Source organism: Halichoerus grypus, chromosome 3 (assembly GCF_964656455.1).
Source record: "Halichoerus grypus chromosome 3, mHalGry1.hap1.1, whole genome shotgun sequence".
In the NCBI taxonomy this organism is placed as follows: domain Eukaryota; kingdom Metazoa; phylum Chordata; class Mammalia; order Carnivora; family Phocidae; genus Halichoerus; species Halichoerus grypus.
The window spans coordinates 89,373,573-89,399,100 of record NC_135714.1 but is presented as its reverse complement, the minus strand read 5'-3'; the positions used below and the strand labels follow the sequence as shown (position 1 = coordinate 89,399,100).

The following is a 25,528-nucleotide window of genomic DNA, read 5'->3' as shown; positions in this document are numbered from 1 at the left end:
ATTATTATATCATTTTATGTTATACTATGGATGTCAATGTACTATATTAACAGAATGTCACACAGCATACTCAAATTTTTACCTTCCTGAAAAAAGATGCAATCCTTTTTGAGAAGTGCTAAAGATAAAAGTGTCAAGATTTAAGCCCTTCCCCAACTGTGACTCTTACTATACTCAGAATTTAGCCTTCCTTTACTTGTCCAAATAAACTTTGTTTGAAGCTTGAGAATATTAATGGCACAAGAATATGACTGACATTTTTATTGGTGACTCCAGAATAACAATCAATCCTTATTTAAATGCCCTGCTTTAGGCTGGGTACACTACATACAAACTGCAACAAATGGGGAGTTACAGCCAAAAAGGGGTTGAAAGACAAGTCATCTACTCTAGGGTATGTAAACGGTTATGCAAACTTCCTGAGTGCCTTTATTTAGACCTTCTTTAGGAGCCAGAACCTATGTATGAGATACTCAGATTGCATATATGAGGTGGCAGAATACGCATCTTCTAGAGCTTGGCCTGAAAGCCACTGTAGAAATGTACATGGAGTACCTCCCACCCCACCCACTACCACCACCACCAAATGGGGTGGCAGTGCTGAATCCTAACTTACTCTGTTTTAATCAGAGCTTTTCAGTGTGAATCTAGTAAATCAAGAAGCAAGACACACTTCATAGATAGAACCCAACATGATGAAGAGCTTTGTTATCAACTGGGCCCCAGTATTTTAAAAAGGACCTACGGTTTAAACTACCTCTCATATTAAAGTACCTTCAGGCAAAACTCAAAAGGAGACCATATTCTTGGAGCTGCTTAATAAAAGGCATCTTCACTGTTCCCTGGATACAGCTATACTGGGAATAAATAAAACTAGTCTGAAGAGAACAAATCTCTTGTGGAAGTTCGCTTTTTTTAAATTTAAGAGTTCAAACTTCTGAGTGTTATCTTTTCTAAGCTGGTCTTCAAACTAGGTACACATACTGTAAGACTTTCCATTGTCTTTGCAAAATAATGGTTTTAAGGGAATCAATTTTCCATAGTACTCTCTTTCTAAAACTTACCCACCTAAGAAAATGCCTATGTTAACAACAGCCATTCTCTCACTTTACAAAGACAACACCCTTAACTTATCCTAAATCTTACCATAATACATAGCCCTGAGATATAAAAATATCTCTGGCACTAAAGGGAAAACTTCCTTCTTCCTTAAATGATTAATCAAGGCACCCTATATCTATAGACTTTCTTTTACTTGCCATTCATGTTTCAGTTAAGACCAAATATGTTAGAAATAGCGTTGGTGCTCACTGGAATATTCTTTTTTTTTAAGATTTTTAAAAATTTATTTGACAGAGAGACACAGCGAGAGAGGGAACACAAGCAGAGGGAGTGGGATAGGGAGAAGCTGGCTCTCCGCTGAGCAGGGAGCCCGATGTGGGGCTTGATCCCAGGACCCCGGGATCATGACCTGAGCCGAAGGCAGACACTTAATGACTGAGCCACCCAGGCGCCCCTCACTATAATATTATTAATTCAGAAATACTGAAAAGTAGACTGGTGGGAGTCATGATGAATTTATTTAATAATTCTGTATACACACAGCTCAAAACTTACTGTCAGAGAACCCACTGCTTTTGAAAGAGTCCCAAAAGAACAAAGCAGAAACAGTAAGAAAGACTGATTAGACAAGCAGCAGGACGCTGCGAATAAAGATGGGGACTCTGGGTTCAACTCTAGGTTCTATCACTTACCAGCTATGTTTCCCTGGGCAACTTACTGACCTCTCTAGTTTTCATTTACATCATCTGTAAAAAGGGGTAGTAACTACCTCAAATGGTTGTTGTGAGGATTAAATGAATTAATATATTTCAAAGCTTAAAATGTTGCCTGCAGGCGCCTGGGTGGCTCAGTTGGTTAAGCGTCTGCCTTCGGCTCAGGTCATGATCCTGGAGTCCTGGGATCGATCCCAGCATCGGACTCCCTGCTCGGCGGGGAGTCTGCTTCTCCCTCTGACCCTCCCCACTCTCATGCTCTCTCTCTCTCTCTAGTAAATAAATAAAATCTTAAAAAAAAAAGAAAGTTGCCTGAAATATACTAAATACTATATAATTAGCTATTATTATTATTGAACTTTAAAAACGTGTTTTTGTGTATATTTAATTAAAAACACTTATTTTCAGCTATTCATAATTCTTAACCCTATAGGGGATAGGGCAAGTCATTAAAAAAAGAACCTTCCACCAATCTGAGTAGTATTCTTAGCAATGTAAATTCTTTTAAAAACAAGCAGAATGTTTTCTAGGATGACCAATTTTTTTCAAGATACACTGGATAAAACTCATAGATAAAAATTCTACATAATTTCTTTCAGAGTCAATATGAGATGTTCAATAAAGCATTGTACAACCTATTTTACCATAAAATACTTATAATGTTTATAATCATTTATTTATTTATTTATTTTATACAATATTTAATTTTTTCTGCCTCCTTTTAACAACACAAAAATATTCACTAACAGGGGAACCTATTATCACTTAGTGGTATATGTTTTTCTTTTTCAATTAATTACATGGGAACATTTTAATCATGATGTCTGATGAAATCAACAGTTATTTCTGATTTTTATACTTGATTCCTATTTAAATATTTAAAAAAAGTCAAATACCAGAGTTTGATACACACAATGCATATATTTATTTACCACCGGAATACAATGCTTTTCAAGATAATCCTCACTTCATAAATAGCGTAATATTAGGTACATGTTGCACTGCTTTATTTCAAATTTGGTAATGAAAACCAGCATACTGACTCATTGTCTAGTTTTTATAACCTACTATATAATAAAGGATAAATTAATCACATTAGATCTTTGACATTTAAATTTGACTGCTTTTAGTAATTTGGCTTAGAAAATATATGCTATAATTTATTTCTCAATGGAGCTTATGATACTCTTTTGAAACTCCAGGAACACATTTCCTTAGATTAAAAAAATGAAATTAGATTTTCTGACAAAGAATAAAATTTTTCTCACTGGTTTGAAAATGAAGACTGCCTTTGCCAATTAGGTTACATGAGATACCACACATAAAACAAATGACCTCCATCACAGCTTGGAATCTTTGATAAAAATACATTTAAAGGATATGATACTGTACTGGCAATGGTACAATGAAATTCACAATATTTTGAATAATTGGTGATTCAGTTAAGCAAGTATTAGGTTTGGAGGCAGAAGATCTATACTGATCTTGGCAACCCACCTAGGGAGGTTGTGTTTTTGGGTAAGACACCTAACCCCTCTAAACTTCAATTTCTTCTTCTATAAAAGGAAGATGAAATATGATATGCTTGCTTCACCTGATGATCAAGTGATAAAATAAAAGTTAAAGGTACTTTAAAATTGTAAACTGCTACATGAAAGTAATAATGCTACTATCTGGAAAATAAAATCGAACAAACAATAAAAATTTCTGATATGTAACTCAGGTTAAACACATTAAAAAACTCCAAAGAACAATACTGCTTTAATAAAAACCTTTTAATACCATTCCTATCTACTTTACTTGAACAAAGTTTCTTAACAATTGTATGTGTAAAAATAAAAACTATGAATGAAATTTACCTAAAGTTTATCTTATTCTAGTAATGAGTCATGTACAACTCAGGTACACAAAGCTATGGTGGGGATGGGGGAGAGCCATTCATCTCACTGAAAGATATATTTCCAGTCAAAATGTACTTTCCATAAAAAATATGCAAATTCACAATTTTTACATGTTGTTTTGACCAACTATATGCTAACAATAATTGTACTGACAGTTTAATCCAGAAGAAAAAATGCTAACGCTTAGACACTAATGGTCATAGACAATAAAGCAAAACGTAAAATTTTACTTTATATATTACTATGGCAGAGAAGTATGATCGAATGATAAAAGAGTTTCTAGCTTAAGAATATATTATATTGGGGCGCCTGGGTGGCTCAGTCGTTAAGCGTCTGCCTTCGGCTCAGGTCATGATCCCAGGGTCCTGGGATCGAGCCCCACATCGGGCTCCCTGCTCGGCGGGAAGCCTGCTTCTCCCTCTCCCACTCCCCCTGCTTGTGTTCCCTCTCTCGCTGTGTCTCTCCCTGTCAAATAAATAAATAAAATCTTTAAAAAAAAAGAAAAGAATATATTATATTACTATATTCAGGGGAAACAGTATGACATTAAGGAGAAAAATGTTAAAGAAAGGCTCATTTGGGCCTTTTTTAAAAGGATGATGGTAGGTTCATTCTAGTGGATACAAAGAATAATATAACGTCTTTATTTTAAAGTCAACGTATGCATGATGTTGAAAAATTACATACCTTCAACTATTTAGACTTCTGGTGAAAAATTTTAGATGTCAATCTAAAAAACGTTCAAGTAGTTTACAGAGTTTACCCAAAAACTTTTTAGGAGATATGTAAGCAAAACTTTGCAGCCTCCTGTCTTAAGACCAGTATAAGAATGCTAGGATCCTTCTGAGAATAACTATGAAAGGGTGTCTTTGAAGCTGGGAGAAAAATATTAATCTCTTTTCAGCATTAATATTTTAGCAGTCATATCAGAACCACAGCAGAGCTTATGCAGCTCACACACCACCCAACTACTACAGGTGCCACTCACACAAACCACAGTTCACACAACATACATGGTAGCCCTACCTCACACAATTAGGTTGTACATCCAGATCTATCCAAAGGTAAAAAGGCCACTAAGATAAACCAATCTCTTACTTAAGAAAAAGGAACAATAAAAGCTACAATTCAAATGTTTCTAGTATTCTCTTTTCTGTTACTTATTCAAGGAGCTTCTCTTAGGTACATCAAAAGTTTGTTAACAGCCAACTAAACAATTCAGCCTCATTTTATAGAAAGATAAAAAGGTTTGAGTTAAAAATCTTTCACTCTGCTACTTGGGCAGAGTAATTTACAATCTTGGGGAAATTACCTAATCTTTGTGCTTCTCACTTTTCTCATCTGTAAAACAGGGCTAACATTATAGGATTGCAATGGGGGTTAAATGAGATAATAAATATAAAGTATCTGGCACGTTGTAAATGCCCAATAAATGGTAGCTCCTCTTTTCAAATCTATCTTTTTAAATCTATCTTATTAGTAAGAAAAAAAAAAGGAAACATGGTTATTTTGTGGGAATGTGGTTTGCAAAATGACAAAGTAAAACGGTAAGATGGTACTTAAAGTAAAATGGTAAAAAAAAGAAAATACAATAGGAAAAAGATATTAGGAGGGGCAATGTGAAGGGTCAAACGAGCATAATATTTAAGAAATGGAAGGCAGTCATTAATGTAGAGGAAAGATATTCATTTAGTTATGGGTTCAACCTACCCTTAAGTTTTTTCTACTCATGATAAGCAAAATTTTCCTACCAGTCCTTCATTTTAAAAGCAAATGCTTATAAAAAACTAGATTTTATTCCTAATATACCCACTGGCTTGTTGGGAATCCATGGACACTCCATGGTGCTGCAGTTGGTTTTCCTATAAAGCCAAATAAGAAAATTTATAATGTATAATCTGATCAAATGATAGAAAGTACTCTTGACCACATACTCAACAGATAATAAGTAGTGAGATCAACCTAAAATGCTTTTTCTGAGTTTCAGAACATAAGAGAGAGAGAAAGAGAATTCTTCATATTCAAGGTGAGAAGCTGTCGTTACATAGTTAAGTATAGTCCCTAAGATATTACTAATGGTTGCTCTGGAAATACAAACTTCCTAATAACATCTCAGTTACCTCTCATGAAATGAAAAATACAGTATTTCAACTGGAAACACCAACAGATTTGGAATTTTAGCCAGGAAAAAAAACACCCGAAAATACTGCCAAAATAAAAGGCAAAGTAGGGAAAGAGGGTCAAAACAACACATTTTAGTTACCTGTCACTTATTTAACACATGAAAAATATTAAACAAGCAAATGAATAAACTGTATTGTTTGTGCATGCTGCAAAGGTATGGCTTACAGTTTCATTTTCACCCTTCTCATTCCCAAAACTGGGTCAAAAGTTACTTTCATTAACAATAACAAGTAGAGAAATCATCAAATAGGATATGGAGATTCATTAAATAAGAAAATCTTGGATGCTTTATCCTAAAACTATAATAACCTTTAAAAAATAGGAAACAAATGTTCCATGGGAGAGGGATGGATTGGCCAATCATAATACACTGAAACAATAAAGTATTAGCCATGAAAATGACTATAACGACTATGTGGATATATGAAGAACTGTGTATAATTTAATAAATTTAACCACAATATACAAAATGGTATGTAAGCTATGACTGCAATTATGTAAAAAATAATCATAAACAGACTGGAAGTTAATATATAAAAAGTAAATAGTGTTTGAATTGAGATTATAAATTACATTTCTTATTTTCTAAAAATTACGATTATACAGTTTGACTTTTTAAAAATCAGCTATTTGAGGGGCACGTGGGTGGCTCAGTCAGAAGAACATGTGACTCTTGATCTGACGGGCATGAGTTCGAGCCCCACATCGGGTATAGAGATTATAAATAAATAAACTTTAAAATAAAAATTTTAAATACCTTTCTGTTGTAACAGCTCTGATGGCTGTGTAACTGAGGCTACCGGCTCAACTGGGCGATTTGCAGCTGGAGGTGTTCGTGTTGATGAGGCTCCTGATAAAACAGTGGATACGACTGGGCTGGACTTGAGAGGCTGAACATTTTGCATAACAGGACGAGATAAAGAATCTGCAACTGAAGACAAAAAACTATTTCATCCACAGCAATCAACTTGAAAATATTAAAATACCAACAAAATATGGTTTTGTATTGAAGTTCTTGTAGAAACATCAGTAATATCACATTTATCTAGTATTATATAGAGAAAATAAGAAGGTCCAAAGAAATGATTTCCAGATAAACTGAAAACTTACTCACCAAATGTTTTAATAATCTTTAACAGCAACTTTCCTAAAACATGTCATAAGCCTCCTTACCTTTTTAAACAAAATGAACCCCAATTTTTCTCTACTAATGATCGCTACTATTAATTCATTATTGTACTACATAATGGTACCTAAGATGAACAGAGGTTCTCTGCTTCTGCAGTAATGTAGTCCATGAATTCCACAAATGTTTCTAGTATCAGCTCAGATCCCCTTTTGTATTATAAACTGTCACATCTTATTTACTGCTACTAATCAGAGGCTGTATTTCAAATGGAACTAAGTAAGGACTCAATGGTAAGACTAGGTTGGACGCCTGAAATAAATAAAGCACAGGTGATTCACAGTGGGCCTTTGTGATAGCTCAAACTGCCCAATCTAGACTATAATCTTCAGCCAACCAAGAGCTCATTGAAAAACCCATGGCAACAGCCTAAGCGTCCACTGATGGATGAATGAATAAAAAACACACACAGGAATATTATTCAACCATAAAAAAGGAAATCCTGTCACTTGCAACAAAATGGATGGACCTTGAGGATACTGTGCTAAGTAAAATAAGTCAGAGAAAGACAAATAGTACACGATCTCACTTATATGTAGAAAAAGTTTAACTGATAGAAACAGAGTGGAATGTGGAATGGTAGTTTCCAGGGCCTGGCATTGGGGGGGGGGGGCGGGAGATGAAAATAGGGAGATGTTGGTCAAAGGGTATAAACTATAATTTTTTCTTATTGAAGTATACCCACTGGCATATAATATTAGTTTCAGTTGTACAGCATAGTGATTTGACAATTACATGATGCTCACAATAAACATACATCTGTCAACATAAATTTTCAGGTTTTTTTTAACAAATTTTATTTATTTATTTATTTGAGAGAGAGAGAGAGAAAGAGTGAGAGAGAGTGCACAAGAAGGGGAAGGGTCAGAGGAAGAAGCAGACTCCCCGCTGAGGAGGGAGCTGGAGACATGGGGTTCGATCCTGGAAATCCTAGACCTCCAGGATCAAGACCTGAGCCGAAGGCAGTCGCTTAACCGACTGAGCCACGGAGGCATCCCTATAAGTTTTCAGTTTTAAGATGAGTAAATTCTGGAGATATAATGTACAGCATGGTGACTATTGTTAACAATACTGTTTTATAAACTTGAAAGCTGCTAAGACAGTAAATCTTAAATGTCCTCACCACACACACAGAAAAGGTAATTATGTGAAATGATGGATATATTAACTAACCCTACTGTGGTAATCATTTTCTAATACGTATGTGTGTCATATATCAATCATCACATTGTATCTCTTCAACTTACACAACATAGTATGTCAATTATATCTCAAAGGGGAAAAAAAAAAAAAAAACCTATGGTGGGGCGCCTGGGTGGCTCAGTCGTTAAGCGTCTGCCTTCGGCTCGGGCCATGATCCCGGGGTCCTGGGATCGAGCCCCGCACTGGGTTCTCTGCTCAGTGGGAAGCCTGCTTCTCCCTCTCCCACTCCCCCTACTGTGTTCCCTCTCTCGCTGTGTCTCTGTCAAATAAATTAAAAAAAATCTTTAAAACAAAAAACCTATGGCAAAAAACTAGTGAGCAGTGAAAATATACTGAACATATGCATGTATGAATGTGCATACATGTATGTATGTTTAAACATGCATGATGTGTGTGCATATATAGAGAGACAAACTTAGAAGTGCTAAGACTAAATAAAACAAATGTAGGAATGTGGTGACAGAACAAAACATGTTATATGTTGGGGAGCCTGGCTGGCTCAATCGGAAGAGCGTGCTACTCTTGATCTCAGGGTTGTGAGTTCAAGCCCCACACTGGGTTACTTAAAATAAATAAATAAAAATTAAGAAAAAAAACATGTTATATGTCCCACAGTGTACAAATGATATAAATATAGGGAATGGGAAAGAAGGTGGAAGGAGTCTAAATGTGCTATTCATCGTTTAGGGAGGACAAACATCATTGTGGGAAACTGAAAACATGGTCACAGTAGTTTGCAATTCTTCTCATTAAGAAGTGGAGTCTATTTTCCCTCCCCCTGAATTAGGGCTAACCTTGTGATTGGCTTTAATCAACAGAATGTGGCAGAGGTAATGGTACGCACGTCCCAGAACTCAAATCTCAGGACATCTTGTAGCTACGCCCTTCTGCTCTTGAAATGCTGTCCTGAGACTACCATGTAAGGAAGTTAGTTAAGTGTCAAAAAACCTAGGTACCCCAGTAAACTATCCGCACCAACTGCTGGACACCTAAGTGAAGTCCTAGGATCTTCCAACCCAGCCAAGTCTCCAGCTAAATGAAGACACATGGGTGAGTCCAAGAAAAACCATCAGAGGAACTGTCCAACCAACCCACAGAACTCTGAAAAATAATGTCATTTTTGTTTTAAACCAGAATTAGATAACTGATAGAATCATTAAAATGTAACACAGTGATAAGTATATTTAACAGTACAAAGTGAAACTAAGAAAGGTAAAATCATCTAACACTGGGTGATGGAGAAAAGGGAAGGGTGATAGAAGACAGAGTAAAGATGGGTGAGGTAAAGACCAAACCTCCCATTAAAGATAACTTTAAAAACTATTTTTTTAGGGACGCCTGGGTGGCTCAGTTGGTTAAGCGACTGCCTTCGGCTCAGGTCATGATCCTGGAGTCCCGGGATCGAGTCCCGCATCAGGCTCCCTGCTCGGCAGGGAGTCTGCTTCTCCCTCTGACCCTCCTCCCTCTCATGCTCTCTGTCTCTCATTCTCTCTCTCAAATAAATAAATAAAATCTTTAAAAAAACAAACAAACAAAAAAAAAAAAACTATTTTTTTAAAGATTTTATTTATTTGAGAGCTAGCACAAGTGGGGGGAGGGGCAGAGAGAGAAGCAGACTCCCCACTGAGCAGGGAGCTGGATGCGGGACTGCATCCCGGGACTCCAGGATCATGACCTGAGCCGAAGGCAGTCACTTAACCGACTGAGCCACCCAGGCTCCCTAAAAACTATTTTTAAAAATACTTTCCTAAAATCATCAAAGACCTAACACGCTATTAATGAATTCCTGGGCCAAAATCTGTAAAAAATTGACTCAGAGAAATAGCCAACACTCAAAGCTGCTTTCACTTTCTGCTGCAAAGCTGATCTGCTGTTTTCTGTGGCCCTGCAGGGCATGGGAAACAGAAGACACATGCCAGGGCATACTGGATGGGGTACCTGATACAGTACCCCATACTTCCACTTTGAAGAGAGTGCTCTGAAGGGTTATAACCTCAGGATAAGGACAAACCAGGAAACCAGACCTTTCAAACACCAGTGGCTTTGGTTCAGAACACTGAGAGTCCAGGAAGTCTAGAGTTCTGGACTTGAATTAGTGCAATAAGCAGGTAGTACCTAGAGGCTCTTGGGAGAAGAAAACAAAAAGCCTCTATCAAGAACAACGCCATCGTCCTAGGCCTCAAACTATTCCCACAATTAATTTTTCAAAAGCAATTCCAAGCACAAAGTCAAAGATAAGTAGTTAAACAGGGCCCCTCTCTGTTCCAGAACACTACAGCCAGTCTCCAACATTCTTATAATCCTTCAAAATTCTGCCAGAGCTTCAGGGTGGAGACAAAACATTTTATCCTCAAAACTTCCTAACATGGTTAATGAGGCCTGGAATGATCCTAAGTCCCTAGCCTCATCCTGGCCGGAGTTCTCCTCTAGCTTCACTGGTTGTCTTCCAGTCGCTTGAACTTGTCATGCTCTCTCCCAGTAAAGAGGAATACACTGACTCCCCGCTTTGATGTCACAAACTTTTTTCTTTCATAAAATAATCGTTATAGCTGAGTTTATGTGATACCTATATGCATATGTACACATATACACCTATAAAACCTTAATAAAATACCCACAAACTCAGCATCCAGTTGTGAAAATAGAACATTTCCAAAACTGCTGACGCTGTCAGCATATTCCTCACATAAGTCCTCCCTCCTGAATTGTGTTTATTACTCCCTTGCTTTTGTTTTTAAATAGTTTACCACACAGACAAGTATTCCTAAACATTATTTCTGCTTTTTTTTTTTTTTTTTTTTTAAAGATTTTTTATTTATTTATTTGAGAGAGAGAGAATGAGAGAGAGCAAGCACATGAGAGGGGGGAGGGTCAGAGGGAGAAGCAGACTCCCTGCCGAGCAGGGAGCCTGATGCTTGTTTTTTTTTTACTTGGTAATACCATACTACATGTATTCTTCCATGACTTCCTATGTTACATTTCTGGGATTCACTCATGTTAATGAGTGCAGCCCTATGTCCCATTTTCACTTCTGTTCAGCAGTCCATTGGAAGGATATAATTTATTTATCCATTCCACTATCATGACTTTTGGGTTTCCACTTTTTTGTTTTCACAAACGGTGCTGCCATAAATATTCTTGAACATGTCCCTGGTGCAGATATGCATGTTTCTCTAGGGCAGAGCTTCTCAAGGTGTGTGCCACAGCTCACGTGGGTGTAGGGGTGCAGGAAGGGACTCAGAATCCCTTAGCCTGGGGGCAGCCTGTGGGGAATAAAGTCTTTTGGCCTAGAGAGCAGACTAGTCCTTTTAGCCCAGTATCCCCAACAAATGTCACCATTTCCTTTAAGTGCTACACATCTAAAACAGGACGTGGTGCTCTAGAGCCTTCCTATTCAAAGTGTGGTCACTAGGCTAGCAACACCTCTTGCAGACACTTGATGAAAATGAAGAATCTCAGGCCAGGCCATACTAGACTTGGTGAGTAAGAACCAGCATTTTAGCAAGAGTCTGGGTGACTCATGCACCAAATTTTAGAAGTGGAATAGCTGCATTTTAGGGTATGGCTATCTTCAATTCCACTAATGCCAAAATTTCCTAAAATATTGAACCCATAGATCTTCCTATCAACAACAGTGTCTAAGAGTTCTGTTATTCCACATCCTTGCCAATGGTATGGTCAGATTCTCAAATTTTTACCATTCTGCTGCTAGGTATAAAAAGATATCCCACTCTAGTTTTAATTTTCTTTTCCTGATTATTAATGAGGTTGAGTATGTTTTCATTTCATCTTGTTTTTTTTTTTCCCTTGGGTTGTTACAGCTCTCTTCCTTATTAATTTGTATGTGTTATTTGCCTATTCTGGATAAATACTCTAAGTATCTTTTTCTCCCAGTTTATGGCCTGTCTTTTTGTTTTCTTCATGTCTTTCAGTGAAGAAAAGTTCTTAATTCGAAATTAGTCAAGTTGAGCACGCTTACTCTTTATACCTATAATTTATTATATTGTGTTGTGAGTGTTCCCTACTCCAAGTTTCTAGAGGTAGTCTTCCATACTTTCTCTAAAAAGTTTCTACATTTTGCCTTTTACATTTAAATATTTATTTTGCCTGCAATTTACTTTATACATGAAGAATTCATTGTTCAGACTGCAGCTCAAATATCAGGGAAAACTGAGAATTTATTTTGCTTTTCCTCAGGCACATCAGTACCCCAAGACGACAGATACATTAACTTATCAGTAACTAGATATTGATGTCATGTATATTGTGGATTTATATACAGGATTATATAGATGTTTATTATTATTTTTATATAAGTAGTTTTTTAAAAATGCTTTTTGTTTTATAAAATTGCACATAGTAAAACACCATTAATTAGAGAGTATTATTTCTTTTTTTTAGATTTTTATTTATTTATTTGACAGAGAGAGAGACAGTGAGAGAGGGAACATAAGCAGGGGGAGTGGGAGAAGAAGAAGCAGGCTTCCTGCCGAGCAGGGAGCCTGATGCAGGGCTCGATCCCAGGACCCCGGGACAGTGACCTGAGCCGAAGGCAGACGCCCAACGACCGAGCCACCCAGGCGCCCCTAGACAGTACTATTTCATACTATGCTATTAATATGTGATTCTCTTTAAGCAAAAAAAGTAAAAATAATTTTAATGAAAATAATATTTTCTGGCAAAACTCTACTTCTTAGCCAAGATTTATCTTTTTTTTTTTTTATAATTTTTTTTTTTAAAGATTTTATTTATTTATTTGAGAGAGAGAATGAGAGACAGAGAGCATGAGAGGGGGGGAGGGTCAGAGGGAGAAGCAGACTCCCTGCTGAGCAGGGAGCCCGATGCGGGACTTGATCCCGGGACTCCAGGATCATGACCTGAGCTGAAGGCAGTGGCTTAACCAACTGAGCCACCCAGGCACCCTAGCCAAGATTTATCTTGCTAATTTTTAAAATTATATACTTTTCAAAACAAAGGGATAGTAAAAAAATTTAAGAAAATGATTTTAGCTTTTTATTTTTTAAAGATTTTATTTATTTGAGAGAGAGAATGAGAGAGAGATCATGAGAGGGGGGAAGGGTCAGAGGGAGAAGCAGACTCCCTGCTGAGCAGGGAGCCTGACTTGGGACTTGATCCCGGGACTCCAGGATCATGACCTGAGCTGAAGGGAGTCATTTAACCAACTGAGCCACCCAGGCGCCCTAAGAAAATGATTTTAAATGATGTTTCAATACTCATCTTGCTATCAAAGATGGTTATCAGGCGCCTGGGTGGCTCAGATGGTTAGGCATCTGCCTTCGGGTCAGGTCATGATCCCGGGGTCCTGGGATCAAGTCCCACATCAGGCTCCCTGCTCCTTGGGGAGCCTGTTTCTCCCTCTGCCTCTGCCTCTCTCTCTGTGCGTCTCTCATGAATAAATAAAATCTTTAAAAAAAAAAAAAAGATGGTTATCTTTATATCCCAAAGTCACACACTCAACTAACTTCATCTCAAACTAGAAAAAAACCTTCTAAACCTTCAGAGATTTACCTACAGTAACAGTCCTAATGAAATGACACTCTACACACCAGCCAAAATTTCACCCGAAGTTAACAATTAAACACAGCACCCCAGACATACATACTTGGGATAGACCTTTTAATTAAAAAAAAAAACAAAAAAAAAAACCATCTGAAGTTCTAGTGCTGAATTATACTGACATGTTCTTATAAAGTAAAGAGGCGAGCTAACATTTGAAGTTCTCTTATTCCAATGTTTCTGAAAATGAACTCAATGACTGCTTAAAAATAACAGCATGTATGCAGCAACATGTTTTTGGTAATCACTGAACTCAGGTTCATGCTTTTGGATGTCAACACTTTATGAACTGTTTAAGAACTTTTGGTACACCCGAAAATGAAACTAGTACAATCAAGTAATAAAAAAGTGAAATCATTTTTGTTAATTACTCGATGGCTGAATTTCACCCAAAACTATGTTTAATAGCTAAGATCATTATTCTAATGTGACAATATTTAAGGGCATCCATTGCAATTAAAAGTTGTCTGTCTTTCTAGAAAATTTAAATCAATATTCCCATGTTACCAAACCTTGCACCTAGGCACCCAAGTCACCCTGGCAAAAATTCACGGGGTTCCAAAGGATGTTTTATTTTTTTTTTTAATGAATTCAGTTTATTATGTTCCAATATAGTACATTTATGCACTAAGATCAAGTGGGTTTTATTTAGTAAAATTAACGTAAATTAACCAAAAAATTACAAATTTCAATAGTTTCATGTTATTTAGTGTATTGTACAAAATAGTTCCTCGCTATTTAATGATTAACTTAAGGGTGTATGTATGTGTGTGCCTATGATACCTCTAATAGAGAACACTTGTATATGTGTAGAGAATTTTGGGACGGATACACGAAAAACTGCTAACCGTGATTATCTCTGAAAATTAGTGGCCAAAATTTCTAGTGGTAGGAAACTTTTACTTTCCATTTTATCTATTTCTTTGAACTCTACGTATATTTATTTTTTATTATAAAAAACTACCAAGGGATGTTTTAAATTTCTAAGAGAAAACAGTGGTTATCTGTCAAATACCCTATGAACTATTACTACTAAGTTGCATGGGGCACCATGGAAAATAATATTGATACACATCAACTCAACTGAGAAAATTTGGGAACTTCCGTAATATTTCATTTCAAAGTAGGTTTTAAACGTAACCTCTTTATTTCTTTTGAAATAGTGAAAAACAAGTGTCAAATTAACCTGAGGTATATCTGTCAATCTCCAAACTATAATTAAAAAGTAACTTACCAATCTAAAGGCAAAAAACCCCCCCATTTAACATGAATTAATATCTAAAATTATATTTATTATGGCTTTCACAGTATAGTACTAGGATTAAAAGAATGGAAATATACCCCATCTCTCTATATAAAGAACTAATTACTAGTTATTCAGATAGAAGGTAATTTTGTAATTATTTGTATTCTTTATTCAATATTTTTTTCAGGGATAGCGCTTCCCAATTAGGTATTCTGTTCATTAGCCAAGTGGCCCCTTATTTCCCTGATCCTACATCTCAGTATAATTGGTTCCATCCAGGGTCCTATTCCCATCTCAGAAATAAGATAGGAATTACCTGCATTTCTTTTTTTTTTTTTTTTGTCCCGAAAGTCACAAAATCCTTAAGTCAGAGGGACCTTAGGATAAGCTGATCTGTAAAAAGACTGCTGCAAGAAGAGAGAAAGAAAACAGAATTTCTAGGGGACAGAAAGCCCTGATTATGAGAAGGAAAGGCTGAGAGTCAAAGAAACTGAGCTCCCGGACAAACTTGGTTTGTAATATTAATGACCACAAGCAGGCAACCCAACTTGGATAGCTTTCCTCATCTGTATAACAAAAAGAAACAGAATTTGAATTTTTACTAGGCATCGTAAGATCAAGTCAGAAATATAGATTCCCAAGACTAGCCTGGAGATTTTATTCTAGCTCAGTAAGTAAGGTTGAAGATCACAATCTGTGCAAGTGATTCTGGTGCACAGCCAGATTTGGGAACTGTGACAGATGCTTCAAGTTGATTCACCCAAGACCCAGTCAATGCCAACCCCTTTCTTTCTTGCCTGCCTCTGCCACGAAGGCTACAAAGCTAAGTATTCATTTTCTAACCTTCCCTAAAATAAGGGATTGTCCTTTAAAACAGCTATGGCAAATAACAGGGCAAATCTGTCAGTGCCACCACCCCACCTTTCCTTTCCCTTCTTCCTGTTTTTAACTCGGACTTGATGTCTACAGGCATAGAAGTTCTCCTGTTTCTAGAAACCAACACGCTAAGGATGGTAGACTAAGGGAGAGAAAAGACACTGAGGACATCTGGATCCACTACATCTACCTAAACGTCTTGTTATGTGAGAAAAATACCACCTTTTTTGTTTAAACCACTATTAGCTGCTTGCAGCCAAAAGGGTTTCTAAATAACTGCAGTGAAAGAATAGATGATCTCAAATATGCAGTTCAGATATAATTTTAAATAATTTTAATTTTAAATAATCTAACTGTCCAGGGAAGGATACTTTTCTTTTTTTTTTTTTTTTTAAAGATTTTATTTATTTATTTGACAGAGAGAGACACAGTGAGAGCAGGAACACAAGCAGGGGGAGTGGGAGAAGGAGAAGCAGGCCTCCCGCCGAGCAGGGAGCCCGATGTGGGACTCGATCCCAGGACCCTGGGATCATGACCTGAGCCGAAGGCAGACGCTTAACGACTGAGCCACCCAGGCGCCCGGAAGGATACTTTTCTACGGCATCCTTGACTTATGGCTATTTGGATTCTGATATATAATTTAAAGACATCACTCAGAAAACTACCACAGATTCACCAGTTCCCATTCTTTACATACATTTTCATTCAGTTCAAGAGTGTGTTTTTGTTAAGTTCAAGCTTACAAGCTGAATTAAAATGTGTATATGATATGGAAACCCCACACTAAAATGCCTACATAACTTACATAATTTTTAAACTAATAAATTTAACTACATCTTGGTTTAGGAAGGTCAGAAAGACTAACTACAAGACTATTCTTCATGCATCTTTCTTCATCTTCCCCAGCCTTCATCCTAATTTACCCATTTGGGAAGAGAAAACATAAGCTTTAGTATGTATTCCTACATATTATATACACATATATTATCTTCTGAGAGCAGCACTAACAGGGGCTCACTTAGAGAAACCAGTGTGGCATTCTATAGTGAGTAGGGCTCTGGCTGGAATAGGAACTGTCCCAAGGTTGAACAATATAAAAAAGAAAGTAGTGGCTAGCAAAGCATATACCCAAATGGACCCTCCTATTTTGCCCTTGACCTAACTCATACTAAAGACAACTACTGCAGAGGCATGAAATATACCAATAAATATCGACTGAGATCCCCGTCATGACAAGGAACACAGCTATGCAAGATAGATGGTTGGGTGGCTAACTGAATAGGTGAAGGGGAAGGGTTCAGGGAGATGCTGCAAAATACCACAATAAATAAAGCAAATAAACTGCAAAGGTGAGCTAATTTCCGGTTTTTCTATTAGGCAGTATCATCTTAAACCTTCATGCAAATAAAAACCTGACTGGAAATGCACTGATTTTCAGCCATGCTCTGGTGAACTTTCCATTCAACCTACCAGTATTTGCTGGGTTGCTGCTGGCTGTAGCCAGGGTGCCAGTGTGGTTTCGGACGAGATTATCTTGGGCTGACGGAAGGCCTGGAGTTGACCACGAGAGAGTACTGCATCCTGAAAGACTCTGCTGCTGGTGGTACTGGTGTGACGGAGGAGGTGGCAGCGGTGATGGATGACCGATGGCTGTACTGTGACCAGAAAACGAATTATCTCTGACCGGCCTGACAGTCGGAGCATTCTGTGAGGTAAACATTTGTTGCCCATATGGATCACCAGCAGGCAGAGAGGGATACGAAACACTAGGATACGCAGCATTAGAAACAGTTGACATAGCATAGTGACCAGAAGTAGAGGGAAATCCCTGAGAAGCAACAGAAGAGTTGGCAGAGTACATGGCTGGACTACTGTAGTGATTCACAAAAGGGGAGTACGGCTGGGAGGCACTCGTATGCAAATGGGATGTTGACGATGCGGCACCCTGGAAAGATCCCGGAGTGGATCCCACAGTATGAGGGGCAGGAGGACCCCTGCCATACACATGCTGTGCTCCTGGTTGTTGGTTTGCTGTATTAGGAGTCACCACATTTTGTGTCGGTACCGTATAGAGACCAGAGTAGTAATCACATTGGCTATCCAATGGCAATGAGGTCATTTTCCCAGGTCCTTGAGGATAATGTCCTAAGGGAGGAATATAGTTTTGAGGATGCACTCCATACCCTGATGGAACCTGCATTTGACTCTGTGCTGGACCTGAAAAAGAAGAGCAAACACTTATAGGGATTGGCATGGAGGTAACTAATTTTTTAAGCAAAGTTCCCATCAAATGTTGCCCTAATTAATTTACTTCTCCAAAATCCCAAATTGTCACAAAAGATATATACTGTTATAGACCCACTGCGGTAGCTAGCCTCCAAGATGGCCCCAGTGATCCCTACTTCCTGATATTCATACCCTTGTGTAGGAATTCACACCCTCCCACAATATACCAAGACTGATTTGTATGACCAATAGCATGCCGGAGAGGTAATGATGTATCACTTTCAAGATTAGCCTAATCTTGGGTGCTGGCTTCCCTCTCTTAGATCACTCAGTTTGAACAAAGCTGCCAAGTTGTGAAGAGCCCTATGGAAAAATCCATGAGGTAAGGAACTGAACTCTGTGGCCAAGAGCCAAAAAGAAACTGAGGCCTGCCAAGAACCACATCAGTGAGGTTGGAAGCATACCCAGTAGAGTCCTGAGAAAACTACAGCCCCAGCTGACAGCTTGACTACAATCTCATGACATCCAAAGTCAGAACCACCCAGAGAGGCTGCTCCCAAGTTCATGTCCCTCAGAAACTATGAGATTAAATATTTGTTGTTTAAGCCGCTAAATTTGGGGGTATTTCATTATGCAACAATAGATAACTAGTATACCCAGTACAGACAAAGTGCAAACCTTTTTTATTAGCTTTTTTTAAACTATAAAAGTAACAATATACCTGTTGTAAAAAACAAACAAATAAACAAACAATGAAGAATATAAAGTAAAAAGTACAATTCCCCCTTTTTCCCTGGTAGCTGACAGCCTTCTTCCCACATGTAGCTATTACTTAATGGCTTTTTGTGTATCCTTCATGACACAGTTCAGCAGCCTGCTCTTCTTTTTTTTTTTTTTTAAGATTTTATTTATTTATTCATGAGAGACAGAGAGAGAGACAGAGGCAGAGGGAGAAGCAGGCTCCCCGCAGAGCAGGGAGCCCGATGCGGGACTCAATCCCAGGACCCTGGGATCATGACCTGAGCCGAAGGCAGACGCTTAACCGACTGAGCCACCCAGGCGTCCCAAGCCTGCTCTTCTTTTACTTAATGTGTCCTGAATATCCTTCTGTTAGCATATATAAATCTTCACTGTTCTTCTAAAAATCTGTATAGTATTTCATTAGAGAAGTAACATTATTTCCTAAATCTCCTTGATGATTATTTCAGGGAGTGAACTAATTTATATCTATGAGGTCAACCTCTGTGATGAATCTGTAGGATAAGTTCCTAGAAGTGAAACTGGGAGTTCAAAGGGTTGTGCTTTTAAAATTGACAATTACTGCCAAATACCTCTTCAAAAGTCTATCAATTCATACCTCCTATGAATAATGCTTAGGAATGCCTCATCTTCCCAACATTGAGTAACATTTCAATCCTTGCCAATCTGATAGGGGAGAAACATTTCAGGTTGTAGTACTTAACTTGGAGTAATGCTGAGAATTTTTCCAAATATTTCTTAGCTACTTAAGTGTCTTTCTCAGCTTTTTTTTTCTCAGTGTCTTTCTCAGAATTTTTCCAAATATTTCTTAGCTACTTAAGTGTCTTGCCCTTTTCCCACAGGGTTGTGCTTTCCATAATGATTTATAAATGTTCTTGTGTATTAAGAAATTTAACCTTATGTTATTATTATGTACTACACGTATTTTCCCTCGGGTTACTGTTTTTTGACCTTGTTCATTTCTAAATCATAAAGAGCCTTCCCTATTCTAATATTATATAAATATACACTCATGTTTTCCTCTAATGCTTTTAAAACTTCCATTGACATATAGTCCTTTCTTCAATCACCATAGAATGTATCTTTTATCAATACCATTCAAATTAACATTAATCTTAGTATTACTTTTGTTAATATTCTAAATCTCATTAAACATATTACATTATGTACCACTCATTGTCCCTTGAAGTAAATGGTATCATTATACCCACTTTACAAATTAGGTAAATGAGGCACAGAAGTTAAGTCCTTTAATACAGTCACATGCTTAGAAGTAATAGGACTAAGATAAATCAAGTAACTTGGCTCAAATCCATGCTTTTAAACAATGATCTGCCACCCATACTATACTAAATTAGCCCAGAAAATGGTCAATCGTCCCAAACAATGGAATTCCAGTCTTGTTCCCAACTAAGGGCAATCTTTATCCTAGAATCTAATTCTCCTATGTTGTAGAAGGAAATCGTAATCTGTGCCATACCTCATATGAAAGGATAACAAAAAAAATATTCACAAGCTTTTTCAAGTTCACTGATACAAAGGAAGTGCCATATTCCTTTCAAATATTCCTTGCTATAATAATGTATAAAAATAGAAAACATAAAAATATAAAAATACTTGTTATGAAAGATCTATGAATACAGCTTATCTTTCCTTATTCTGTTTTCAATTTCTACTCAATAATGTAGTGGCATCTCAATTTTGGTCACATAAATACATATTCTATGGCAGAAAAAAGGTAACTTATGTAATCAAACTGTTAGGAAAAAATAACATCCATACTTTTATAATTCCAAGAAGTATACAAAGAACCCAAACTCGGTAACACTGTTTTACTGGGTGTATAATTTACTTTTCTTACAGGATATTTTATATGGTCATAGTTCACCTGAAAGAATTTATTTACTTAAAAGGAAAAGAGTAGATACGAATCTTTCATTAACATGCCAAAAAAAAAAAGGTGAAATGTTCTCCCCCCCCCCCCCTTCCTTAAATATACAAAGATGGTTTGCTACTCTTGACTTCAGTCTCAGAAAACTCCACACTGGTAAGACTTTATCAGTGAAGAGAAGAACCAAGTCAGAATTAGATAAATCTATTTAAATATCTATCCACTTAATAAATAGTGTGGCTCATCCATGCTACATGATCTGAAAACAGGGAAATAATCATCAGTATGTCCAAGCTACCCAAATGTCATTCTTCTAAAACTAACAGGAATGTCGTATCTAGATGCTAAAATTTATCAGAAGTGAACTAACCACCAGACGAACCTTTTTACTTCTCAGTCCATCAAAGAAGGTACTTATTTTGGGGGAATGTGAAGGTGTGCATAGCTAATTATATGCCGATGCTCACCATTCCTTATTCTCTATCAAGATCTAAATGTTCTAAATGTATGAAAAGTATATGAAAATAATTTGGTCAAAATGATAAATGAATCAAGACTCCTTTGGAAGAAAAATATCCCCTTCAAATATTTTAACTCAATTTTCAAAAGCCTCTACTTAAAAAAAAATAAACATAAGGATCAGCTTAAATGAAAAGAAAATGCTATCTGGGACAAGTAAAATATTTTTAAAAATTTTGTCTTACTGTGACCTAACAAGAAACACATTTTCTTCAACTTTAAAATGTATTAGATAACTCTCCTAACTTTATTATGGTATAATACCAAAACTAATACTAAAGTTTTATTTCTTTTGCATATACTAAAACCGAGCCTGGCAAATATTACAAATACATTAAGTTACATAAATCTAAGCTCTTTTTTTTTTTTTTTTTTTTAAAGATTTTATTTATTTATCTGAGAGAGAATGGGAGACAGAAAGCATGAGAGGGGGAGGATCAGAGGGAGAAGCAGACTCCCCGCCGAGCAGGGAGCCCGATGCGGGACTCGATCCCGGGACTCCAGGATCATGACCTGAGCCGAAGGCAGTTGCTTAACCAACTGAGCCACCCAGGCGCCCCTAAGCTCTTTTATTTTTAACACAATCTGTAAATTATGGACATTTCATTAGTATTAGCAGTTTCATTTGCCTGTATTTCCTCTAATTCCCTCAGTAACTGTGGCAGTTTTAAAACATGGTCCCCAAATTCTTTGATACTGTGTTATTAAAGGGTGAAATCTGTCTACTTCCCTTGAATTTGAGCAGGCTTATAACAGCTTCCACCAAAAAAGACTGGCAGAAGCGAAGCTATGTGACTTCCCTGCTTGGTCAGAGACAACTCAGTTTCTATGTTGTTTGATGGAACATTTGCATATGGATCCCTGAGCAGCTAGATATGTAGGAAGTCCAATTATTCCACAGCTACCACCATCTGGGGAAGTCAAACCACATGGAGAGTTCACCTTTAGGCACTCAGGTTTGAAGTTCGAGTTTTTGAGTCATTCTAGCCCAGGTGCCAGACATGTGAATAAATGAGCCTTCCAGATCCCAAACTCCAGCCATCAAAACACTTTCTGAGTCTTCCAAGCTGAGGCCCTAGACATCATAGAACAGAGAAAAGCCATCTTGGTTCTGCCCTGTGCAAATTCCTGATCAAGAGAATCTGTGAGCATAATAAAACAGTTGTTTTCAACCATTAAGTTTTGGAATAATTTGTTTTGTAGCAACAGTAACTGAAAGCAACAACTAATTACTATTTTTAAAAGTTCAGAATCCAGGGATGCCTGGGTGGCTCAGTCGGTTAAGTGTCTGCCTTAGGCTCAAGTCGTGATCCCAGGGTCCTGGGATCGAGCCCCACATCCGGCTCCTTGCTCAGCAGGGAGCCTGCTTCTCCCTCTGCCTGCTGCTCCCCCTGCTTGTGTGCTCTCTCGTGCTCTCTGACAAATAAATAAAATCTTTGAAAAAAAAAAAAGGTTCAGATTCCAGATTCTAAAACTGAAAAACATCCATCTTTACCTAACATAAAAATGCATTATATTCTTAAAAGTCCAGATATCATAGTTTTAATAAGTCTTACAAAAGAAAATGTTATCTTCAAATAAGTTAAACATGTGTATATATGTACAGAGTGCAGGAAGTTGTCTTATTCTATTAGAAAAATAGTTCCTTCCTAGAATATATTATTTGAGAGCTGTAAAGCTTAAGTAAAATATAGAAAAAAACTGAATCAGGTACACTAGGAAAGAATGAAAGAGAAAAAGAACAACTAAGGGCTGAAAACTGGATCTATCACGAGAGGTAAAAACACCTGGAATCACATACATGTGCTATAGACCTGCACTATCCAATATGGCAGCCACTAGTGACACGTGGCTACTGCGTACTGGAATAGAGCTAATCTGAATTGAGAAGTGCTTTAAGTATAAAATACACACTGGATTTTAAAGAAATTATATGAAAAAAGTAAGGTATCTCAGTAATTTTTAAATATTGAATACATGTTAAAATGATGTTTTATATATTGTGATAACTGGATAAATTGAAATTGATTTTACTTCTTTTTGCTATTTAAAATTACGTGTGCAGCTTACACTAAATTCCTATTGAATACAACTATAAGACAGAAAAATACAAACACAGAAAGGAGAATATCGGTATATATGAAATGCTTTCAAGCTAGGCCTAAACATTTAAGTTGGACATTAGAAGAAACATTAATTATAAAAGTATTTTGAGACACTACCAAATTTCATTAATGCTGATTTCTTTTTTTATTATTATGTTCAGTTAGCCACTGTATAGTACATTAGTTTTTGATGTAGTGTTTAATGATTCATTAGTTAATGCTGATTTCTAAAAAAAAAAAAGAAAAGAAAAGAAAAGAAAAATAACTGGCCTTCTGGGCTAATTTAGATGCATATCTTTTTTTGGATTCAAAATGGCTCTGCAGGGACGCCTGCGTGGCTCAGTCAGTTAAGCATCGGCCTTTGGCTCAGGTCATGATCCCAGGGTCCTGGGATCGAGTCCCACATCGCAGAGCAGGGAGCCCGCTTTTCCCTCTATCCTTCCCCTGACTCGTTCTCTCAATCTCTCTCTCTCCCCCTGCTCTCTCAAATAAATAAATAAAATCTTAAAAAAAAAAAAAAGCAAAACGGCTCTGCAGCATATAAGACTGCTGGTATTTTAATACTTCTAATATAGAGAGAGACAAAGGCTGTGGAGGAAAGGATAAACTAGTTACATATGTGGATGGTCAAATTTTTGAAAAATAACTCTAGAAGTGTTTCTCTTATTACAAATGTTACATAAAGTCACTGCAAAAAGAGGTACAGGAAATTATCAAATAAAAATCATCCATAATCTTATTACCTGAGATAACTGCTATCGATATTCTGATGCATAGCTACCCAGTAATTTCTTCTTGGATTTATCTAACTAATTTAAACAAAAGTAGAATTATAAGGTGCATTTTTTAATGATTTGCTTATGTAACCTGACTTGAATATCTTTCCATCATGATTTTTAAATGTCTGAATAATATCTATTATACAAATTTACCATATTTTAATCACTTTTCTATTTACCGCCATTTAGGTTGTTTTCCATTTTTTTAAAAAACATTAAACCACACGATGATAAATATATTTGTAGGTAAGTCTGTGTGTTCATTCATCTTACTTTCCTGAAAGTTATTTCCTGTCAGTTACAATTTTTGGGTCAAGTCCCTAACTGGCAGCTTAACTGTACAGACAAAGGAGAGACACTGAGATGCTCAGTAAAAAAAAGCAGGCAGAGACCAGATTCAAAGTGGTCCCAAAAGTTGAATTTAGCAGACAAAGCCTTCAAAGCAGCTATTATAAATATGTTCAAAATTAGAAAATATATTTAAAGAATTGAAAAAAAAAATCATCAGTAAATGAACAGATATACCAAAACAGAAATGAAAACGATTTTGAAAATGAAAATATTCAAAATAAAGCTGAAATAAGTATGTTAGATGGCTTCAACAGTATGGCAGAAGAAAGAATCAATGAACCTGAAGACTAACCAATAAAATGACCTAACTTTGGGGCACCTGGCTGGCTCAGTCGGTAGAGCATGCGACTCTTGACCTTGGGGTTATGAGTTCAAGCACCACGTTGGGTGTAGAGCTTACTTAAAAATTAATAATAAATAAATAAAATGATCCAATTAAAAAAGCAGAGAAGACTGAAGAAAAATAAAATTTAAGAAACCTGCAGAACAATATGAAGCAGTCTAATATTTATGTAAGTAATAAGGGTAGTAGGTTGAACAGTGGCCTCCCAAGATACATCCACATCCTAAACCCCAGAACGTGTAAAAATGATTTTATATGGAAAAGGATGAGTATTATCTTTTATGACAGAAGACATGACTAAGGTAAGGATCTTGAGATTATCTGAGTGGGTCCTAAAGGTCATCACAAGTATCTTTATAAGATGCACATAAAGAGAAGACATACACATTGAAGAAAAGGCAATGAGAGGATAAAGCAGAGAGATGCGGCCAAAATAGCGGGAATGTCAACAGCCAACCAAAAGCTGGAAGAGGCGAGGAAAAGATTCTCCCTTACAGAGAGAATATGGCCCTGCCACACACCTTAATCTCACACTTCTTGTCTCCAGAACCGGAAGAGAATACAGTTCTGTTGTTTTAGGCTACCGGTTTGTAGTACTCTGTTACAG

At 36.9% G+C, this 25,528-nt stretch overlaps 1 protein-coding gene across 5 annotated transcripts in view; it reads right to left on the bottom strand.

The window, feature by feature from the left end:
• The window catches only part of SEC24B (SEC24 homolog B, COPII component), an 88,749-nt gene that overhangs the window by 50,213 nt on the left and 13,008 nt on the right, over positions 1 to 25,528 (bottom strand). For all 5 annotated transcript variants that reach the window (XR_013446431.1, XM_036098047.2, XM_036098049.2 and 2 more), the window contains exons 2-3: positions 17,419 to 18,165; positions 6,618 to 6,791 (exon numbers count right to left, since the gene is read on the bottom strand). Coding sequence is in view for 4 of the 5 variants with exons in the window: in XM_036098047.2 (XP_035953940.2) it covers positions 6,618 to 6,791; positions 17,419 to 18,165 (921 nt within the window). In the remaining variant the exon portion in view is untranslated. The remainder of the gene's footprint in view (positions 1 to 6,617; positions 6,792 to 17,418; positions 18,166 to 25,528) is intronic.